This window comes from Coffea eugenioides, chromosome 9, assembly GCF_003713205.1.
Source record: "Coffea eugenioides isolate CCC68of chromosome 9, Ceug_1.0, whole genome shotgun sequence".
Classification (NCBI taxonomy): domain Eukaryota; kingdom Viridiplantae; phylum Streptophyta; class Magnoliopsida; order Gentianales; family Rubiaceae; genus Coffea; species Coffea eugenioides.
In genome coordinates, this window is record NC_040043.1 from 40437170 (window position 1) to 40460563 (window position 23394).

Genomic DNA, 23394 nt, shown 5'->3' on the forward strand with positions numbered 1-23394 from the left:
CATACAAAGCCCTTTGCGCAAGAGGGTTTTGGCTAGAAAAAGATATTTTGGGTAGCTGTGGTCACAAAAATTGCAAACATATATAAAATTTAAAAAAAAAAGTAGAAAAACAAAAATCTCTCCACTCCCCTGCATCCTGCTCAGAAAATCTCATCTGTCGACAACTCTTCCCATATATGAATAGGAAAGAAAGAAACAAAGGGAAAGACAAATTCATGCAGAGAATGTGTGTTTGGGTGAGTTTTGGTGTGTGTTACAGATCAGTCGCAGTCAGTGGTGATGATGACTGAATCTTTTGCATGTTCAACTTGAAGTTGGGTCAACATTTCAGTACCACTCTTCAATCAAATTCTAAGACTCCAGAGAAGAGGATGATATTTAATGAGAATCCGAAATTATGGTTCTCCTTTTCTCCCCCACATCATCTTTCCAAATTAAGTGAGTAATTAATTATTAGTATGAGGTTATTATTATCATTCCATACACCAGAACTCTGTACTCCCCGATGCTATTGCCATAATTCCTGATCTTGCCATGCACGTACGTGCATTGCTTGATCACACATGGATGAAGGGACCTGCCTCTTAATTGGCCTATGTATGTTGCTTATATATGTACTCTACACATCCAAGTACGTTTTTCTATTTTGTGGTTATCTATATCTATATAAATTTGAAAAGGAGATTTTACCATGGTTAAATCAGAATGTTTCCAACTCTTCGTTCTTTTGTTTTTATAGAATTTTGATTTTTTTAAAAAAATTGTTATATATCCTTTTATGTCTTTTGAATTCAAAATGCAAGAAGTGGCTCCACTTACGCAGGAATTTGGTTTGAGTTCTATTAATGTGAGGCTAAATAAAAAGGAAACATCACTAAACCTACTAAAAATAAAAAATAAATAAATAATAATATTTTACCCTTCAACTTAGTAATTCTAACTAAGAGGGCAAATTATATAGAAAATAGAAAGTAAATAACATTCATTGGTCATGGATTTAAAAAACCAAGTTCATGAAACCTAAATTATGAAATCACTAACTAAAAAACAAAGTACTAATAGCCTTTAGATATGGAAATTTTTGTTTGAAATATTTATTTTTGATGAAAAATAATAATAAAAACAACACCAATTCTACCAAAAAAAATAACAATACAATTTAAGGAAAAAACATAGGCATTTGTCCCTAAACTACATCTACTTAATTTGTATATATCTTATCTAAATTTGACCCTAATTAAATTTGAATAAGAGTACAAAACACAAACGCTAAGAATAGCCATAGGTATTATTGATTATTTTATGTATTCTTATCATTTTCTTCATATATAAATATGTAACTGCTATGTCATTTTTATATAGATTTTTTTTTGTAGTAATCGAGGTATTATAATATATTATCAGTTTTTTGTTTGCATTTTCAAATACCAATACTATATTGTAAAAACATTAAACCAAAATTGCAGGTTATGATTTTTTTTTGCTTCAAATTTTATCTTTTCAATTTTATTTTGAAAGTACAAATATAAGTATACTTTAAGCGTAAAACCAAATTGCAAGTTACTAAATTTTTTCTTTTACTTCAAATTTTAACTCTTCAATTTGGGAGTTGAATATGGATTCAAATTCTCCTTAGAAATTTTGAAATTATTCAATTCAAAATTTATATGAAAAATAACTAAATTTGGTGTTTTTATAATTTTGCATTGAATTTTCATTTTTATATTTTATTTACCGAGTTCACTTTATAATAGTGTAACATTCACAATATGTTAAGTTATATTTTGAATAAAAATGGAAAAATCAGTACTCTTAGACCAATAGTTGTGAGAAATGTGGATCACAATTACTACCAAAAAAAAAAATTTCAACACACATAGCATGTTATATACAAATGTTTGTATGTAATTCTTATTAGTATATAAGAGAAAACTATAGATTTTTGATAACATAATATATCTCAAATGAAAAATTGTGATATTACTTTATTCTAATTGGAACGGTAGAAGAAAAAGAGAGAAGAAATGAAGGAGGTTGGCCGTGCGGGATAGAGGTTGGAAGCTATCCAAGGGTTTGAGAGAATGATGAGGGGAAAAGAACAAGAAATTAAGTGGCGAGAATAGGAAGTTAGAGGCAATGGAGAAGAGAATGATGAGGAGTTAAAAAGAAACGAAAAAAGTCAAAAAAGGAAAGTGAACAACAAGATTGTACGAAAAGAGGAGGGAACAAAGAAGGAAATTATGGGAATATGACAGAGATGACAACAAGCGATAGGAAGGATAGCACCATGATAGAACATGTGAAAGTCATAGGAGACAGTGGATGGCTAGTTGGCAAGACAAAAGGATGAAAAGGGTAATAGTTTCTAATAATTCTTAAAACTCTATTGTGTATCTTACACAGATTTTTTTGTAATCTATGTTAAAGTATATAAAAAACACTATTCTATAAGCACGCCACAATTTTAGGGGCACAAGATGGGAGAAAATTTTTTTCTAAAATTGAGAAGAATGAATTAGTTATAATTTATGTTTTTATATTATAATTTTTAATAGATGGATACAACATGATATCTTTCGTCGACTATTGATAAATAGTTTTACAATTGCTATATCATGTAAATCATTATAAATTAAATTATTTTATTCAAATTCTTATCGTATATCGACAAACAAATTATGGTTTCAATTTATTTAAGATGTTAAATTAAGAAAGTCCATTTTGTGCTCACGAAAAAAAAAATTTTTGAACATGTTAAGGATACACTTCTTTGAAAATTTTAATCTTTTTCATATACCATATCATGTACTACAATATATAAGTATATATTATTATTTTGAATTGAAATATAAACATGTGCATAGCATGGGTCAAAATACTAGTAAGAAAACTTTTGGAAGATGGGTGACATGCATTAAGTACTTTTTTTTTCCTATTTTCTTAATGATGAAAGGTTATTTAGTGATGGATGGATGGGCAACTTGATCACTTAAGTTAATTTGTGACTCTGCTAGTAGTGGAGTCAGGATTCTAGAGTTAGGGGAGTCAAGTTCCAATAGCACAAAAATTGTAATAATAGTAAGGTTTAAAACTAATAAGAAACACATCTATCTTAAAAATTCACTTTTTTATGTTAAATATGTTTTCAAATCTAAATTGTGCTTGAAATTTGTAGTGAAAATTACTTTTGAACTGACATCCATGTTTAACTTTGGGTAAGTATAACACTCTTGTAAAGAGTAATGATTATGAATTTTCAATTATCTAGTGGGGGCAATGAATGATAGGAAAGAGAATTTTTTTAGGTTAAAACTTTCTCAAATATTTTCTCAAAATTGAAAGGTGCAATTGCACTCAGTTACATGACTTCGGCACTGTGTATATATATACACATACACATGCATGATTCAATCCATTCTATTTTCCCCTCTCTCAGTTGAAACAAGTAGGCTAGTAAACCCTCATGGACGTAAAATTAAACCACTCATGGATGCAAAATTAAACCGCTCCACACCACAACCCTAACCCTATCCAATCAATAATCATGACTAAACAGGTCCTAATGTTACTGGCCAAAAAAGAAAAAAAATTTTTGAAAGCAATTCTATTTAACTAATGAAAGAGGTCATTCTTTTTTTTCTCAATACAAGGAATATTCCGATTTACGTCAAACTAGTCTCACTGTGATAATGCAGAGTCTGCTCCAAGGATGCACCACACGGTAGTCAATGGGGGTTGACCTGATGTTCTCAAGGTAAAAATCTAAGGGAGGTATCATTCGAACTACCCGTTGAAAGTGAAAGAGATCATTCTATAGTGTGAAATTTTTAAAATTACAAGCATTTCACAATGATAAGAATACAATTACGCTTGGACGGAAATGATTCCTTGATTTATTTGCTCGATGAAGAAGAGGGCTACTTTTTTGCGTAGGATACAAAATGTTAAGCAAAAGGTCATAAGGATTTTTGTCCTTTCTTTGCTAGGAATTTTTTCCTTCGAATTAGTACTACTTTAGCTCAGGAAGGAGGAGAGGATCATCATTCAATTCAATTCATTCCATACCCATACCGCATTTGTATACATAACTCGTGTCCGTACGTGGAGAAATTGACTAGAATGCCGCCGGACAACGTGTTACCAGTACTGTCGGTGAATAATGCTTTTCATCTTCAGTCTTGGGCGGTTTTCTGTGTTGGAAAAAGACATCCACCCAAGAAAGTGCCAAAAGCAGCAGCCGTTCGTACGTCAAAAAAGTTTGAGGTATTTGATTATCTTTTCCCTCTCAGAAATAATTTGTCCTTATCAGCTAAACACAATTCAACTCTAAACAAATCACGTCATCATGTTTACGATGGGATTACCAACAAATTAAGTTTGACAAAACAAATTCCGCCGACTCCGTTTTTTGTTTCCCTTCATCGTACGCTAGCTGTATGTGACCGTTGAATTTCCTCCTGCCACAAAAAGATCACATTGCGTATTTCACAGTTGACAAATAGTGTGTGTTTGTGTATATATATGATTAATCTTCTATATGATGACGATATATACACTTTTATTATTAGATATACGATACATAATCTGAATTTGCATTTGAAATCCAAATTTTGCATGTGTATCTGTATCCAACTGTGATAGTTTATACATTAACAGTATTTATAAGATTAACTCATCATATATAATAGATATAAATAGATGGTATGACACATAATTTGAATTTGTATTTGAAATCCAAATATTGCACATGTGTTCGTATCCAACCGTTATAGTTTATACATTGACAGTATATATAAGATTAATTCATCATATATAATAGAAATAAATAGATGGTATGACACATAATTTGAATTTGTATTTAAAATTTAAATTTTGCATATGTGTCTGTATCTAACCGTGATAACTTATACATTGATAGTATATATAAGATTAACTCATCATATATAATAGATATAAATAGATGGTATGACACATAATCTGAATTTGCATTTGAAATTCAAATTTTACATATGTGTCTGTATCCAATCGTGATAGTTTATACATTAACAGTATATATAAGATTAACTCATATATAATAGTTATAAATATAGTCGAATGCATCTTCACCTCCCCCAAAACCAACCAAAAGACTTGTTCATTTTGTCCGTTAACAAAGAATGCATGTATAGCGTACTGCGCCTACTGACCTTCCAAAATACTAAATTCGTAATGGAATGATATTCTTTTTTTTCCTTTGGTGTATATGAATTAATTCTTGTCATACAAAATTTTCCAGATTAAGCAAGGCTAGTGAACTTGGTGAGAAAGATGGTGAGAAAAAGAAGAAGAAGAATCATCGGAGAGAATTTAGCCTTCTTGTCTTGTCTTGTCTTGTCTTGCCTTCTCTATCTACAATTTTATGTAACGCAGACTAATCAATTTTTCTAAATTTGACTGCTAACCTATGGGTTGAGTGCTATCCAAGAGTCTTTGAAGGCGCAGCACGTCTCGGACTAGTCAATTTCGTGCGTGGACCGCATGAAATTGGTATGCGTAAACAAATTTTTTGCTGAAATTCCTCAAAGACCTTGAACAAATAAATAAATAACTAAATCAAACTTAGGAGATCAAGGGTTGAGCACTTTACGGCTTTACCCTCAACAACCCCCGTCCGCGCCCATTTTCAACTCCTGGTTCATTATCCCCCAACTACAACATAAATTAATAGTCTAAGAATTTATTGGTGAGCACTTGTTTTTTTTTTTTTCCAAGCACGGGAGAGATGGAATTTAAGAAGTGGAGAGAGGTAGAGGAATTTGAATCCAAGACCTCTAAATCCAGATAGACGTTGTATAGTGAATATATGGTTAATTTTCTGGGTCGGGTAATATAAAATTTGTAGAGATGAAAGCTATCTTAAGCTAAGTTCTAATTTAAGTTTTCTGTATATCTATACTGTGATAGATTTATTTATTGAGTATCATGTAATTGCTCGACCGTAATTTTTTTTTTTTTTTAAGGCCATTCAACCAGAATTTAGCTTTGCGTTTGTTTTAAATTTTGTAAAAATCTGACTATAGAAGGTGATTAACTATAGAAGGTGATTATGTAGAATAATCAAAATAATTTACTCCTTGGATAATTATATAGATTTTACCTTTTTTGGTTATAATTAATAGATAAGATCACAAAAACAGATTATCTAAAATTAGAATCTATAATAAATTAAAATAATCAACTAAAAACAAGCCTATAACCTTGGCCCTCTAATTTCTATGTGCACCGATACCTCTAAATGTTTCTGTCGTTTTGATTAACTCTCGCCTATCTAAAAATATTGTGATATTTATTTATTTATTTATTATGTTTCAAGGAGAGACTCTAAGCCTTAAAAGTGGAAGAAAATAATCGATTTAGAGACCTCACAATCACCTGATTAATGTCTCTATTAATTAATGAAGTTAGATCTTATGAACATAGGATGTTTATTTCATGTATTTGCTTCAAAAGAAAACCAACAAACACAACTTTTAAGTAGTCGCAATTACTAATGTATGATACTCTCTCTCTTTAAACAATAAAAGTGATTACTCTAATTGTGACAGCTTTCGTGGCTAAATAAGAAGCTTTTTGGAGTTTTAATAAATCTTATGTTTGACAAATTTCATTTAAAGTATCGAAGGTATACACTTCAGGGTGCGTAGTGGCAGATTCATATTCGACAGCTCGTTTACATTGAATATATATTCTGATACACATTAATTACTATATGCGGTATAGTATTGAAACAACATAAGTTGACTCTAGTTACACTTGTAATTAACGGAGAGTCTAATAGACTTCAACCAACCACCCATTTTTCTTCTGATTATTATTATGAGTTAGGTATTGCCAAATAGTCAATAATCCTAAGTAATACTACTAAATTATGTGGTTTGGTTAGAACAAATTCCGCAACGGATCTTCTGTCACATATCCTGTGCTACTCTCTGTTCCACTTTTTATTATATTGCTATTTCTCTTTCATAAAAATCATGTTTTAGTTCTTTTTTATTTTCTTAAGATCCAATAACTATTAATTGAGTAATACACAAAATTTAACAAACTCAAAAAATCAAAATGCATAAAAAAATGAGATTTTTTATGAATTTTCTGCAAGTGTTTTTTAATTTTCTATTATATATTACTTTTTTGAAGCTGTTGTATTTATTTTTTACTAAATTAATAGTTATTGGATCTTAAGGAAAAATAAAATAAAACATGCTGTTTATGAAGGAAAAATAGCAATATAATAAAAAGTGGGATAAAGAGTGGCACAGGATATGGGACAGAAGATCCGTTGCAAATTCCTAATCGGAACCGTTGGCTCTAGCAGGCGGCTGACAAGTCCGATCCGTTCGAAAAAGTTTTAGTGACAAAGAATCTTCCGTCCCAGTTAATTATACCATTTTCTATTCCCAAAATACTTCATTTTCATTCTTTTTCTTGTTCCTCTAAGTTTCAACAATTAGTCACAGGGTAGACTACAGAAGATAATAGACTAAATAACAAAATATATAATAGCTAAATAAAAAAGAAAATTCATTAAAAACCCATTTTTTAGTTAAATTTTATTTTTTTTTTCAATCTGTTATCTTTTGTGTTTTACCCTATTAATAATAGCGTTAAAACTTAAAAGAAATGGCAAGAAAAAGAATTAAAATTAGATGGTTATAAAGAATATGTGACAATTTAATAGATAGATGTTGGGGTAGAAAATGCTACGAGAATTGAACTGGGATTAGCAGAAGATCCTTTACGAATTTCGCTTTTTACACCAACACGGAGGATTAACAGTAATTGTGCCGTTCGTGGCAACCGTTCACCCGCAAAAGCCGGTGGAGGGTTCTCAGGCCATTTTGTCGGTCGTTAAAATATCCGGTTACCAGGGTTTCCCCGCGAATTATTGCCTGTTTCGTTAACAGAGCCAAAAGCAGATTTTCAGATTTTTTTTTTAAATAAAAGGGAAAATGAAAATCTTTTCTCTTTTTATGATCACTCCTTTTTTCTTCCCCCCTCAAACCATGAATCCATTTTCTTGCCGACGGTTTTCCATCGCCTTTTTTGTTAATTGGCATTTCCTTTTCGTCACCTTCTCTGCTGATCCCACGAATCTTTTTTTTTTTTTTAATGAAAAATAATTGAACCACTTTTAAAAAATAGAAATAGATTAGCTGAAGTAAGCTTCCTTGTCACCATGGCACCCACGCCTTTAACACCTTTAAAACATTAGTTAGTTGAAGTAGGTTTTCTAATGATCTCTGGGGGCACTTTCATTTTGATTAATGCTTGATGGGATTGGAAGAAGGCAATATGGATTCAAACATTAGGTAGGTTCATGTTGTCGGGTCCTGTTTAGTTTTAGCGAATTCAACGTGTATCTGTAGATATGACGTCCCCTATGGTACCTTAGTCTTTTTAATAAATCCAAGTCTTGTGGTGATCTGCTTTCTAATTCTTTCAAGGCCTCTGGATTTTCTAGCTGCAAATATCATCTGAAATAAAATGAGTTCCAGCTTCATGGGAGTAATAATTCACTGGGAAGAATTAATTTGTCTTGTTTCTGGCCTGCAGCTTTCAAAATTCTAGAGGGAAGCAAAAGCGCCTTCCTTCTCTTCTAGAGGAGTGGCAGGTTCAGCCTAATAGTAATAGATGCTCTTGAACGGTGAATGGATTGGCAATGAATCAAGGAAGAGCAGAAATGGGTATAGAGGAGGAAGACATGGGTAGGGAGAAAAGGAGTGTGGTGGTTGGCATAGGATTTGATGGGCATACAAGAGAGTTGCTGGACTGGGCTGTGGTGAAAGTCGCTGATCCTGGAGATTGCGTTGTTGCTCTTCACATATGTCGAAATTCAGGTAGCAGTGTATAATTAGGTTGGGATCGATATTCTCAATCTTATTAATCTGGGCATGCATAGGAGTCAAGGCTTGATATTGACGTGGTGATATTGATCCTCTTTTTTTCAGATTCCACTTCAAAAGCTCAGGCTTTGATGGATGACTATCTAGATGAGTATAAAGACCTATGCCACCAAAAACAGGTTCTGGTTTTGGTTGTTTGTTTTTCTTTCTTGAACCTAAAATGAGTCGAAACTATACCAGTATACTATAATACTAGTTGCATGGGGTTGATTTGCTCATTCAGACCGGTTGACTGAGCTGAGGATTTCAATTTTCAGGTTGGACTTGCTGTTGAGGTAGTAAAAGGAAGTTCAATCAGAAAGTTTCTGGTGAGGGAGGCAAAGAATCGTGCAGCAGTCGCTGTAATTGTTGGGATAAACAAGAACAGTCTTCTAGGGTAGGTATAGCATAAGAACAGGAAGCTCAAAAATGAGAAAACTTTATCAGTTGACATCGATTGATTGGCTTCTATCTTCTTCTTTTTTTTCATTTTTATGATTTATTCTTTTCGTTGGATGCAGAGGCAGAGTTTCAATCGCTAAACATTGTGCAAAGAGGCTGCCTTTGACGACTGAAGTCATGGCTATTCATAATGGGAAGGTTGTGTACCGGAGGTGTTCTAATGATCAGCAGCAGCAGCCAGGTACATGCATGTATGGCTGATTCTGGAAGTACTCTGACGAGATTGATAATTTGCTTTTCGCATAATAAATATAGGTTCCCAAGGAGACCCGAAGCCTAGTTTATATCTGAATGGAAATCCCACTTGCACAGAGTGCCCTTCAGAATTCGGTGACTCGGAGATATCAGATTTGGGAAGGCTCAGTCATGAAGTGTGTCAGAGCTCTGAATGCGGATGCACAGAAGCTGATAGATACCCAAGAGATGAATCTGTAATCAGCCCTACACAAAGACGCAAGAGAAGTTCCCTGAGTTCGATATCTCTTCCAGTAGAGGATTTTACACAGCAGAGGCCTGGCTGGCCTCTACTCCAAACAGCTAGCGCAATTACTCAGCCATCCCTGGAAGCAAGAAAGATGACCGTGGTTCAGTGGGTAATGAGCTTACCAAACCGATCCCCGCTGGAAATTCCCCAGAATGTTTCCGTCTCAGCTCAGCCGCCAAGCGATTTGGACCTTCTACTTAGCACAAAATCGCCTGGCTGCAAACTGTTCAGCCACGAGACTCTAAAATCCGCAACATCTCAATTCTGTTCAGGTTATTGATTTTAGCTGTTGGTCCTAAATTTTTTTTTTTTTTGTTTTGTCTTGTAATTACCTTCAAAATTGAGCACATATTTTTCTAACAACAAAGTTGCTGCAGATAATCTAATTGGCAAAGGAGGGTGTAATTGCGTCTACAAGGGGATCCTTCCTGATGGCAAACCCGTGGCAGTAAAGATTTTGAAGTCATCAAAAGAAGCTTGGAAGGAATTTTCCCTGGAAGTTGATATAATGACCACGTTGAAGCACAGAAGCATCACTCCGCTGCTTGGAATCTGTATATCAGATAATGATTTGATTTCTGTCTATGATTTTGTCCCCAAAGGAAATCTGGAAGAGAACTTACACGGTGATGTTCTTCACTACATATATAGCCCTATCAAAAGGTTTTACTTCTCTTTTTGGTCATTAATTTCTCAACATGTAACCCTGATATTAAGCTGCTGAATGCCAAACCTTGCCAGGTACTGGGAAGGAAAGATTCGTCTTGCCCTGGGAAGTGAGATTCAAGATTGCTATTGGGGTTGCTGAAGCACTAAATTATCTACACAGCCGGTGCGCCCGGCCGGTCATTCACAGAGATGTCAAGTCTTCCAACATTCTTCTAGCTGATGAATTTGAACCACAGGTGATCCATCAGACATAAATACTGTTGTCATACGGTAGTTAGTTACACAATGACAGTTGAAACTTCAATTAACTGATAGCAATCCAGCACGTGCATCATCTTTAACATCGATCATGGTATTGTAGCTATCCGATTTCGGGCTAGCGATATGGGGACCTACCAAGGCATCTTTCATTACTGATTGTGATGTGGTGGGAACCTTTGGCTATCTTGCACCCGAGTATTTTATGTATGGCAAAGTGAGCGAGAAAGTTGATGTCTACTCTTTCGGCGTGGTTCTGCTGGAATTGTTATCTGGAAGAAAGCCAATTGGTTTTGACACCTCCAAGGGCCAAGAAAGTCTAGTCATTTGGGTAAATTTAAGAGCCTTTTCATACAAGATGTTTAAACTTTTGACTTCCTTTTACGTTGTTTGTTAAACTTAAATTGTTGCCTGTCTTGCTGCTGACAATGACACGTCCAGGCCAAGCCAAAGTTAGAGAGTGGAGATGTGAAAGGCATATTGGATCAAAATCTGGATGACAATTTTGATGAGTCTGAAATGCACAGGATGGCTCTTGCTGCAAAATTGTGCCTTACACAGGCAGCCAGAGTTCGTCCTAAAATGAGCCAGGTATTTTGGATAGAACGTTCTTGAAGTCGTTTGTGATTGTACATGCACTTTTCTTGAGCCTTTTCTTTCCCGCATTGCAGATATTGAAGATCTTAACTGGGGAGGAGCACTTGGGTGAAGAAATAAGCACAGAACTTGGGGCTAATCCAGAAAATCAGGGGGACTACGATGATGATGAAGTGTACCCGGATTCAAGTGCAGAGTCTCATTTAAGTCTTGCATTGCTTGATGTATGTGATAACTCGACATCATTCAGCAGTCAGGATCAGAGCAGCCCTCTTTCTGTGGAAGATTACTTGAGAAGAAGATGGAGCAGATCATCCAGTTTGGAATGATTGTTGGACCCTAATGTGAGTTGCCCCCCCCCCCCCCCCAAAACCACCACCAAAACAAAAACCCCAATAAAAAAATGGAAGGGGTACAAGAAAAAGAAAAACCCGCGCCCGCTAACAATTGTGAGGCGGTTGATAGGTGTGTAGTGAGCATTTTTTTTTGGTTACTTCATTGTTTTGTGTGTTATTAGAAAGGATTTTTTTAAGTACTTTGTTGAGGAAATGAAGACAATTTTATGACAAATTGTGGGTAAAAACGGATGGAGGGCCTCATCAATTGTTTGTTCTAATTGTTTGAGATAATTGAAAAATTAAAATAATAAATGTAGACACAATCAAGCTAATGTAATTCGTTATGTACTTATTGGAAAGGACATGAAATAAGGCAATTGGCAATGTATTTTACCAGTTAAGAACTAAGAAAGCCTATTGTTTCGTTCTCCAGACCGAGGTTAGGTAGTTGAGCTAGCTCAGTGACCCAAAAAAAAAAAACTAAATTCCTCTTTAAATTATAGGTCGAGGATTTAAACCCCATCTGCTCTGAAAAAAAATTCAAAAAAAATTGTCAGAATACCCCTTTGATTTAGTCAGATCTATATATATATATATGATGCTTTTAAGTTGTGATCCTATTCTAACATCTCATTATTGCCTCCTGCATATATGATGCTTTCAAGTTGTGATCCTGTTCTGAGATCTCATTATTGCGCCATTGCTTTTTAAGTTGTGATCCTATTCTAAGATCTCATTATTGCGTCATTGGATTTGCCCTGCAGAGAAGAAATAGTACGTACGTGAACATTCATTATTTAAAATCTGATTTAATTATGATGTTTATAAATTTACATTCATTATGTGATGACATTTTGGAAGGAATTTTAACTTACAAGCTTTGGAGAATGGCTTGTTTATCTAGTTTGAAAAGTAATGCATGTAAATGGATATTTAGGTGTTATGATGAATCAAATTATTGTATATTTTTCATATGGAGTATGATTGGATGATGAATATTAAATATTTGAACTTTAGGAGCTTAACTTAAATATCTGCAAAGTGTATGTTTTTTGGTTTAATTTTTGCTCGCTAACTAACCCCTTACGTAGCCTTTTTAGGCTCTCGCTCCCTGTAGTGTACCCAAAAAAAAAAAAAAAAAGAAAGAGAGCTGAGACATTAATAATCATAAAATTTTTAATTCAATTCTCAATTCCTTTCATTTTGACTTTCTTCTCGTACAATTTAGATCCTTTCTCAGTTTAAAGAAAGAATGAATAGTAGTGTTTTTATTTTTTTAGATAAGGGGGACTGTTTTAATAAAGGATTCTTGAGGAGTGAATAAATCCAAAATGCAATGCTACAAGGCCGTTGGGCTTACATGGGCTTATTTCTCAAAGGTTGAACCAGTAAAGGCGTTTTAAGTCCGGTAGACTTGCAATTTTAATCTCCAATATTTGGCATGTCATGTGTTAGACTGGTCTTTAATATTTCATCTAAAATAAATTTGGTCCCTAAAGTTTACGATATTTCACACATTTAGTCCTCAGCCAATACCCAAAAGTCAGCAATTGCCTTTTGGGTTTGGTTGTGGAATAACCTTACTTTCCGGGTGTGTGTGTGATTAATATTTGTTGAAAGAAAAAAAGACCAGTGGCGAGAAGTGTCTGTGTGAATGGGTCTTAGTTAAGATCTTGTAGCAGCTCCCAGTGTTCTCTTTCTCAGTGTCTTCTATCTCACATCGAGTATTAGTTGTGTGCGTGAGTGAAATTTAAGATCCTCAGCCAATACCCAAAAGTCAGCAATTGCCTTTTGGGTATGGTTGTGGAATAACCTTACTTTCCAGATGTGTGTGTGATTAATATTTGTTGAAAGAACGACTAATGGATTAACCGTCAACATCAAATTACCGTTAGTCAACAACTTTGAATTAGACTTTCGGTCCTTAATATTTTGATTTTGAATCATTATACTCTCCTAAATTTTAAATAGTGAAGGATTTTAAAATGAAATGAGATGCAAACTATAATGAAATTGTATTAAATGGGTAGTAGGAATTCTAATTAAATCTATTTTTATTCTTTTATATTTTTTATTTCATTTATTCATACCACTAATATCCCATACGCTGTTCTCTTTTGCATGATTAGTATCAAGTTTATTTGTTACTACTACCTAAATTCTTATATATGCTATGAACATTGGTTTCAAATTTTTGTAGTTAGCTATAGTGATTATAACTAGTGAAGATAAATATCAATGTGAAGTGCTTGTAGGAATTTTTGAAAAAACTATTGCTTTCTTTCTTGTTGTCTTTCGTACCAATTAAAATCCAAACTTCCATTACAATAGTTTTAAAACATTTATTCGAATATCGGGTGCACCCTGAAAATCATTTAACGATTCAAATAATTTTTAAAATCGAATTCATTTCAAACTCAATTGATAATCTATTGAAACATAAAGAAAAAATTGACTTATCCAATGAGTGTCCATTGGGCACTCGTTAAGTTGCAATTCAAGTGTTAATATTTTGGAAAGTTAAAGTTAAATAGGAAAAGTTTATATTTGCAATATAAGGTAATAATTGTTAATGTGTGCGTTCATATAGTAGGTTACCTATGATTTAGATATCTTAACAAATTCCCATTAGGCACTTGTTAGAAAAATCTTTGAAAAAAGAAAACTTAATGTACAAATAGTTTATTTTTGATATATTTTAAAGGGAACTCAATTAGCTGTTAAATTATCGCTAAAAATTTAAAAAAAATGATAGAACTTATTACCAATTAATTATTAGTAGTGTAAAATAATAATATACATATATTATACCAATTTGACACTTAAAAAATATGAGATATTAGAATTCTTATCACCCATTTAACACAATTTTTTTCAAATTTGCATCTTACGTCATCCTAAAACACTTAATATCATTATTTAAAATTTAGGAGAATATAATTATTCAAAAATAAAAATATCGAGGACAAAAGTGCGAATTCAAAGTTGTTGACTATGAAAATTTGATGTTGACCGTTATCATTCTTGAATTTTCGTTAGTTATCTTAACATAATTACTGTAAAACCATTAAGTAGTAAAGTTAATTTGCAATCTACGATATTAAAACTACACATAAATCAGTAAAAGGTTCATTGAAAGTACATAAATCAAAAGTTTTTCAACAATAATTGTGTCTAATTCTTTCGAAATACATGGAGAAACCTATTAATAGTAATATATAGTCATTAGTCAATAAACTATTAATAGTTTTTTCTCTTTAAGATATTCTATTTATAATTCCTCTCATTTTACCATCCAACCCAATCCTCCTCTCATTTGTCAAATGAATCTAACTCTTTTCAAAACTAATACTAATTACTAATAATCTAATTATACATTATTTATTTAAAAATAATAAATTTATCGGTATATAAATTAGGTATGTGTCTATATACATAAAATAATGGATCGGATTTTAATCGAGTTAAGCATATAAAGGATTAATCTTGGTTCACATTTTAATCGAATCTCAAATTTAGGCTCAAATTCTACCCAACGTAGAATTATAATAGATTCGACCCTCACTTTCTTCGAATCGAGCACTGGACGGACCGAGCCTGTCGACAGCGCTACCACCGTTGACGCCGTCCAGTCCCCTCATCCTTTTTTTTAATACTGGATCATCCTTTTTTTTTTATAATTACAACGCCTAAGGACCAAAGAACGTGACGGGCAATTGCACCTTGCCACGGGCCCCAGGCCCCGCATACGTCAAATCATTCTCGGTGGAGCAAGGAACGCTTGGGAGCCATCCATTGCCCTTTCTCTCGACCTTTTTGGATGGAAGATACCGAGAAGGGAGTAGATTAATTGGGCTTATCACCCCACGCTTAGTTCCAGTTCAAAAAGTAGAAGAATCAGAGGGACTTTTACTTTTCTTTATGAGGAAAAAAAACTCTTTTGTCTTTTCATTAGAAAATAGGGATAATTTCAGAAACCTTCCTTGAGGTTTGTGACAGTTTCACTGCCTTCCCCTAAAGGTTCTGATATTTCAGAAACCTCCCCTATTAGATCATTTGGCTCCAATTATCACATCAATCACGGAGAAATGACTTAATTACCCACACAACTTAAGAGATATTTCCCAATAATATTCACATGATTATTTAAATTGTTATTAACTAGATTTAATAGAAATAATGACAATTTATAAGTTTTTTTAAAATTTTCTAACAAGCCATTACAAAAAAGGGGCCAATATAGGCGCCTTTCTGTTATTGATAATTGACGTGCATGAGTAGAAACAATGATTCAGACTTTAGTGGTTTTTGTGGAATAAAAGAAATAGAGCTTCTTTAGGCGTATCTAAGGATTTAGGAGACTTAACAAGGGAATTTGCTCTCAATTTTTTTTTTTCAAAATTTTGGTGATTGTGAAAATCTCAAGATTAGTCTGTAAGATTTTTCTGCTCTTAAATTTTGGAAATTTTTATTATTTGATTGCAGATGTTAAGGTAATTCTTGATGGTCACGCTTAATAGTGACCCTGCAAATGAAAAAGAATAGTTTGGATCAAACAAAAAATTAAAAATATGTCATTATGTAGTTTGTATTATGTTCTGTAGGATCTGCTCCATTTGATGATTGGTATTCAATTATAGTGTTTTTCTCTTTTTTATCCTAATTGTTACTTTTATTGTCATCGAAAATAGGTGTTGGTCTTGTATGAAGTATAGGTAAAATTGTTGGTTGTATGCTACTAAATTGAAAAACCTTTTAATTATGACAAATTTTTTCTTGTTTGTGATTATTCAACAAATGGTTTTTTTTAAAATCGAAATATTGGTTATAGTATGGTTTACATGTTTTGTTTCTCTTGTAGCAAATTATGCAACTGATGTGTTATAATATATGTAATAGTATGATATTACACGTGTAATATGTAGATGAGACTTTGAGTTGCTAAACTTGTTGTAGAGTTAGAAAGTTAATATTTTGTTTACGTGCTATGAATGCGGTAATAGTTACATCGTCTCACATTTGATAAAGTTAAAATAGATATATATTGTTCATAGTAAATTAACTATCTAATGCAAAACTTGAGGGTAGTTATGGAATTAAATTATTTTCTCTCTCCTAACACCAATTTTATATTATTTTTGTATTTGAATTGGGCTGATTTGTTACTAGTTAATTAATTTTAGGGGATGTTTCCGATACTTTGAAAATCTCAAAGGAGGACAGTGAGACTATCAGAAACCTCCCCTGAGGTTTCTGAAATTATTCTAGAAAATATAAACACTATTTGTATTGAAGTTTTCTAAAGAAATTTTTTAAAATTTTTAAATTATTTTTTATCTCACATATATCAAATTACTATAATTTATTTTTTTTATTACAAAAATTCTAAAAAAAATCAATCCCAACGAGATCTAAATTGGATTTCAAAATTCACGAGTGAAGAAGCTCTAAAGGCTAAACATGGAGAAGTTACACATACGACGATACCTACGGCTGCATTAGGCTCCTTTAGGTCCTCGTGTTACATGTGCGTGCGTGTGTGTGTGTGTTTTTTTTAGCAGCATCATTTTTGGCACTCATTTTCCAATCCTCTATTTTTAAAGCCAAAGATGACACAGAGCACAGTAGACTAGTGCACCACAAGGCACAAACACAGACGTATCTTCTTTTCCATCATTACCACACCTACTAGTAAAGATCAAAGGTTTGACTTCGACAACTTATTTTCCCTTTCTCATAACCGACTAAAAAAAAAAAATCATTTACCAAAAGATTCCTACTCATTGGTGGGACCATATATAAGTCGAACCACTCACGAACAATTCGAGTTAACATTCGATTGAAATTTAGTTAATATCGAACACGAGTTCGAATTGATCAAATCAAGTTCGAACTCGAATTTGAGTTCACAGATACTCAAATCGTTAATTCACGAGACGGTTTGATTATATATATATATATATATAATAAAATTACATAAATGTTTCTAATATTTTATTATTTATTAAGAAAATTATTATTTTATTTTATTTTTAAAAAATAAAATAAATTATTTTTATTTTTTTTAACTTCGAGCTCAAACTCGACTTGACTCGAATTTGAGGTCGAGCTCAAACTCAAGCGAGTTTGGTAGAATTAAGTCGAGACTCAACTCGATTAGGTCAAAACTAAACTCGAGTCGACTCGATTCATTTGCAACCCTACTCATTGGCCCAAAAAGCTCTGTCAATCTATGCAATATTTACCCTAGCAAATTGAGTTCATTTCAAATCAATTAAAGTGATTGATTATATTTTTTTAGAGTTTTTGTTCACTAGACACTTATTAACACACCTAAAATTTATTTAATCATACTAATATTTGTTATCCTCTCTTACATTTATATACTTTTATTGTTTAATCTAACTTGCATTCCATTATATTTATTTACTTTTTAAATTAATCTTATAATTTTAAAAATATGGTACTTGAAATACATCTTAAACCATTAGAAAGATCCTATTTTTAAAAAATTAAAACTTTCTTTACGGGAGGCATGATTTTCAAAAGTGAAACATTGCAAGCATCATCAGAGCTCTTCCAGCAGGCCCACACCCAAGACAAAGAGCATATTGCAAAATCAGCCCCTCAAATATGTACGAATATCAGAAAAGGATTCGTCTGAGTTTCGGACATTTCGAAGAGTCCCCCCCCCCAAAACACACATTTTTTTTACCAGTGATTATGTTTCAGTAGGAATGTGATGAGCCAATGGCCTCTGTGTCTGTGGCTTCATCCTTTTGTTTCCGCCATTAAAACTTCGCCATCCATTTTTAACCTAAGAAATCAACACCCTCCATCTGTTCTCTTCTATAAAACTCCTCGTCAAGATTCCCCTTGTGGCGGCCCCCTCTCAACACACCAAAGGAAAAAGAGAAGGAAGAAAAAGCACGGGCATGAACGGTCTGTCTTTGTCGCCGCCTTGTCGACCTTGAATTTTTCCGACAAGGGTTCAATTATTTGCAGCTTCTTGTCAAATTCTCGACAAAATTTTGTGTGAATGGGTATGTTTGCTTTTGAATTTTGTATACTTCGGCTTAACCATTGAATTTTGAAGTTTTATTAAGTGCTTTGTTTGCTTTTAATTCTTCAATTGTTCGACCGGATTCAAAGAAATAATTCATCAGCTTTGGGGGAGTTTTTGCTGTTTTATGTATCTTGATCCCATGTCGCCCTGCCCTTAATTGGAGGCTTTTAAACTTGTTCTGCTTGTGAGAATTCAATTCCTTTATGCCTGAATCGATTGAAGATTTTAGCTTTATCATGCTTTTTGGGCTCTGTTTTTTCTAGGGTTTGACATCTGGTTGACCCCGTATCGAATTTAGGCTTCTGATCGAGTGTAGGTAGGCTTTTTGAGTTGACTTGGGTCATTTTCGTAAGATTGTATCTAATTGGTAAATCTGCCAGCGTTTTGCTGGTATAATGGACGACGGAGAGCTTGAGTTTTCAAACCATGAAATGTTTTCGAACTCGAGTTTTGGTGATCTTCCGAGTAGTTGCTCTATGGGTAGCTTCCTTGATGAAATTCTTAAAGATACCCATGCCTGTACCCATACCCATACTTGCAACCCGCCTGGTCCCGATAACTCGCACACCCACACTTGTTATCATGTCCACACAAAAATTGTGCCTGCCCCAAGCGAAGATAAGACCCCCACTGATGACACTGCTGAGTCCACTGAAAAGAAGTCAAAGAAACGACCTTTAGGGAACCGTGAAGCTGTGCGCAAGTATCGGGAGAAGAAAAAGGCTAGGGCTGCTTCATTGGAGGATGAGGTTGTTAAGTTGAGGGCTTTGAATCAGCAACTGATGAAGAGGCTGCAGGGTCAGGCTGTTTTGGAAGCTGAGATTGCAAGGCTTAAGTGCTTGCTTGTGGATATCAGAGGAAGGATTGAAGGTGAGATTGGATCTTTCCCATATCAGAAGTCAGCCAACAAGAGTGGGGATGCTTATCTTGCTAATCATAATCTGCCGGCTGCATATGTGATGAATCCGTGTAATGTGCGATGTGATGATCAACTTTACTGTCTTCATCCTGGATCAGAAGGCAGAAGTGCTGAAGCTGCAACATTGAATGGTCAAGGCTTCAATGATTGTGAATTTGAGAATCTTCATTGTTTAGGCAACCAAAATTCAGGCTTGAAGGAGCTTCCTGGTTGTGGAATGGGCAATGGCGTGCCTTCTACCAATACTTCTAACGGGAATAAAAAAAAAGGTGACATATAGCCTACATTTCTATGTGTAATTATTAGTCATCATTCTGGAAAATAGGTTATTGAACTTGATTATAGTTAGAAGAAGGCTTTCTCTGCCTCAAAAATGTTTAAAGTTCTATTTGTTGCTAGTCTCTTGTGCGGCTGTTTTAAACTACTTCCTTCATCTTAGTTGTTGTGCTTGTCATCTAGTGTCGTTTCTTATTTTCTTCATTACTAATTAATGGGTGCTTTTAATCTTCTTCAGAACATTAGCTTCAAGGGTTAGCCTTTTTCAGCATATATGTCGTAATGGATTTCTACTTTCTTGCCTACTTGATTATTGCTATTGGATCATGCATATGCAGTTGACTCTTTCAGGTTGTTCACTGTTGAGGCTTTTCTGGATATATAAAATGCAAACATGATATATATGTAAATACCTACATAGATCACAATTTTTGAGTATTGTTACATTTATTGTTTTTTGTGTGTATGCATGTATTAGTTCCCATGACAAAGCTGTAATATGTTCAGTGTCGTTTTGGTTTTCTCTTTGCAACCTATAATTGAAGGTTTTTTGGTTTTTATGGTAGTTTCTCTATCAACATGTTTGATTGCCATGGTCATTTGTTTGCTTCATCCTATAGTCGTACTTGTTTTTGGGCTTTCGCATATTTTTTGAACTGTAGCAAGCAACAGTAGTCAAGCACCAAACTTTTCAGTTCTTCTTTTGTGAAAAAACTGGGTGAGTTTAAATCCTAATCCACTTCGTACTAACAAGACATATATGATTGGGTCCCTTAGTACAGACATTGTATAGCGAGATGACTTCATGCAAAATAACATGAGCGCACCTCATTTTAAATGGTTAGCCCAAATTATGTCAAGTAAGATTGATGAAAAATTGCAGTCTGTTTCTCCTACACATTTTCCTGAGCATCAAATTGGTGGTTAAACTTATTGTGTCGTCATATAAAGGAAAGGCTGAAAATTAGTTAAGACTTTTTGAAGTTTGACATTGGGTTCACAACTTCCAAAAGTGCATTTGTAGATGACTAAATGTTGGACATGAAGTATCATTTTAACCTCTGAATTATATAATTTCTAATTGTTTTTTGGGTTACTATAGCTGCCTATCGAGAAATACTTGAGGAACTTGGCATGTTTGCCGTGTGTAGCGTCAGTCAGGAAAAGTTTCATTTTTATAAATTCTCTCAGTTACTTAAATTTGACATTCTCTAAGAATTTAATCCCCATCTTTAACATCTTGGTAAATGTCAGCAGATGAGTCTGTAATTTGAAAATAGGTTCTTATGCTATCCGAGTTGGCTTCTGCTAGCTACTTTTGGAGACTATTTGTACTTGTTACAATTTTTGAATAGTTTGGGTAGGCATTTGAGATATATTGCTAGACTGTTCTTTTGTATGACCTCAAATGCTGTTGATCGGAATCGACATTTGATTTGTAAAATACTTGGATTAAATGTTTCCCAGTTATCTTGGAGATCATTGGCAAATTTTATTCCATTGGGTAGACATTTTCCTTATATATGATCCCTTATCATTTCTCTTGTTGTTTTTGGGAAAATTTTTTTTTATATGATGTTGAATTTTTTTTTTTTTTTTTTGCATTGTTCTACCAGGAGTTGCACGCTCAGGAACAGGAGGTTGACAAGCTATCCTGGAAGCTTCCTCATTGTTTTCTTTCAGAGCCTGGAAGTTAGGTCATCACCCCTTGATCTTTTAAGCTCCATAGGGGGGGATTGTTTTCAGATCTTTATGAACCATCAGCAGCCTTTATTTTGTGAATGTTATGTAAAGCAGAATCGCTCCCTTAGTGTAGCTGGCAGATGCTATGAAGGGGAAACCAAATTTCTTGGTTTTCTATAAGCTTGATAGCTTTCTTCATCAGCTGTTTATTCTTTTTTTCCAGACACTAACTATTGTTATTTAATGCGTTTATTCCTTATGTGTCTAACATTGTACTTTAAAAAAAAAAGCTTTTTAACTTTTTCATTCTTGCAAAAATTTTGTGCCTCCCTGAAGCTGCTGTGGTAGATGGCTCTTGTCACATCCAACCATCGGATTCTTTATTTTGAAAGGTCTCGGCTCTTTGGTGTTGATGCCGCTGCTGATGCTTTTTGCTGTTTCACCTTGCCGTTTATTCCATTGAAAGGGGTACAGAACGGGCTTCTGATAAAGATCGGGAATTTCTTTTCCTTTGGGTTTTTGTTTTCTTAGGTTTGCTTTCTTTCTTTTACAGTTATCTTTACCAAGCTTTAAGGATCCCTTCCTTGAAATTTTTTTTTTTTTAAAAAGCCGACCGACCTTTTATATGCTGTTATCGGTAAAGGATATTTTTGGCGGGGATGTCTTTCCAATACTAGTTTACAGGCTTGAATATAGGAGTGTTAACGAGTCGAGTCGAGTTTGAATAGTTTTATACCCAAGTTCGAACTTGATGCTACACAAGCTTACTCAAGATCGAGCGAGCAGAAATTATGTAGCTCACTATGTATTTCCAAGGTCGATTTCTAGGGTTTGAAATAATACTAGAGAAACTTTAAAAAAAAGTTCAAAGAATTATGGTAAATTATCTAAAATTTTCAAAGAATTATGATAAATTACCTAAAATTTTTGTTTATTTTTTAGTTTTTACAATATTACTTTTTCACCATTTAAAAATTTTATTGTAAATTATCTAAAACATAAATAAATTTTTATTAATCATTTCATAATTAAAATAAATATATAATATAAATAATATACCAATAATCGAGCAAATAGTACAAATGGAGGTTCGAACTTTGACTTGATATATGCATCGAGCTACTCGAGTTCGAGCTCAAACCTAGTGGAATCGAATTCAAGCCGGGGCATTTGATCAAGACACTCACGAGCAAGCAACTCTAGGTGAACGCGCATATATTTGGCGGGGGATTCCCCGTAGGCTATAGCCGGACCTTTCGACTTTAGTGGCCAACAAGTAGACCGACACGTGGTGTGTCAAAACCATTCATTACTGACTCATCAGCATGTGACTCCAGTAGGTCTTGTCCTGTGTACCTCAACCACTCGATACCTTGTCCAACATGAGTGACAGCACTAGCAACTAGCGAAGGGCCTGTCATCATGCGGTGTTTGGATTGTATACCGCAATCGGGATTATAAGCCTCATTATGAGTAAACTTTTGGTCATTCACCTTTTATGTTTGGTCTGGGAGATGGTTTCTTTTTTCAACAATCGAAATTACTGGAAATCACACAATAAAGTTAGATTAATACTCAGAAAGAAGTAATCGAAATTCTGGTGCAAAACACAATTTAAGGTGTAGCCCACAAACCAACACCATCCAGTCAATTGGTAACTGGGAGATGGTTTCTTATTCTTTAAAGAATTAATCAATTTGAATCATTTATGAATCCTTCCC

The 23394-nt window shown here is 33.8% G+C and overlaps 2 protein-coding genes across 3 annotated transcripts; both read left to right on the plus strand.

Annotated features, from left to right (window-relative positions):
• The first annotated feature begins 8226 nt into the window (after window positions 1-8226).
• On the plus strand, window positions 8227-11745 carry LOC113781967 (probable receptor-like serine/threonine-protein kinase At5g57670). The gene is made up of 11 exons (XM_027327865.1): window positions 8227-8348; window positions 8593-8876; window positions 8988-9061; window positions 9200-9318; window positions 9443-9564; window positions 9639-10139; window positions 10245-10493; window positions 10609-10772; window positions 10898-11125; window positions 11236-11385; window positions 11466-11745. The coding sequence occupies exons 2-11, from the start codon at window positions 8699-8701 to the stop codon at window positions 11718-11720; spliced, it is 2040 nt and encodes a 679-aa protein (XP_027183666.1). The 5' UTR covers window positions 8227-8348; window positions 8593-8698; the 3' UTR covers window positions 11721-11745.
• A 6692-nt stretch (window positions 11746-18437) lies between these two features.
• LOC113782922 (basic leucine zipper 23-like) lies at window positions 18438-21932 on the plus strand. Of its 2 annotated transcripts, XM_027328897.1 has the most exons (3): window positions 18438-18772; window positions 19059-19983; window positions 21607-21729. In XM_027328897.1, the coding sequence occupies exons 2-3, from the start codon at window positions 19191-19193 to the stop codon at window positions 21633-21635; spliced, it is 822 nt and encodes a 273-aa protein (XP_027184698.1). In that variant the 5' UTR covers window positions 18438-18772; window positions 19059-19190; the 3' UTR covers window positions 21636-21729. The 2 variants fall into 2 exon arrangements, with proteins under 2 accessions (XP_027184698.1, XP_027184697.1); XM_027328896.1 differs by having other exon boundaries at window positions 18438-19982; window positions 21605-21932.
• The last annotated feature ends 1462 nt before the right edge of the window (window positions 21933-23394 follow it).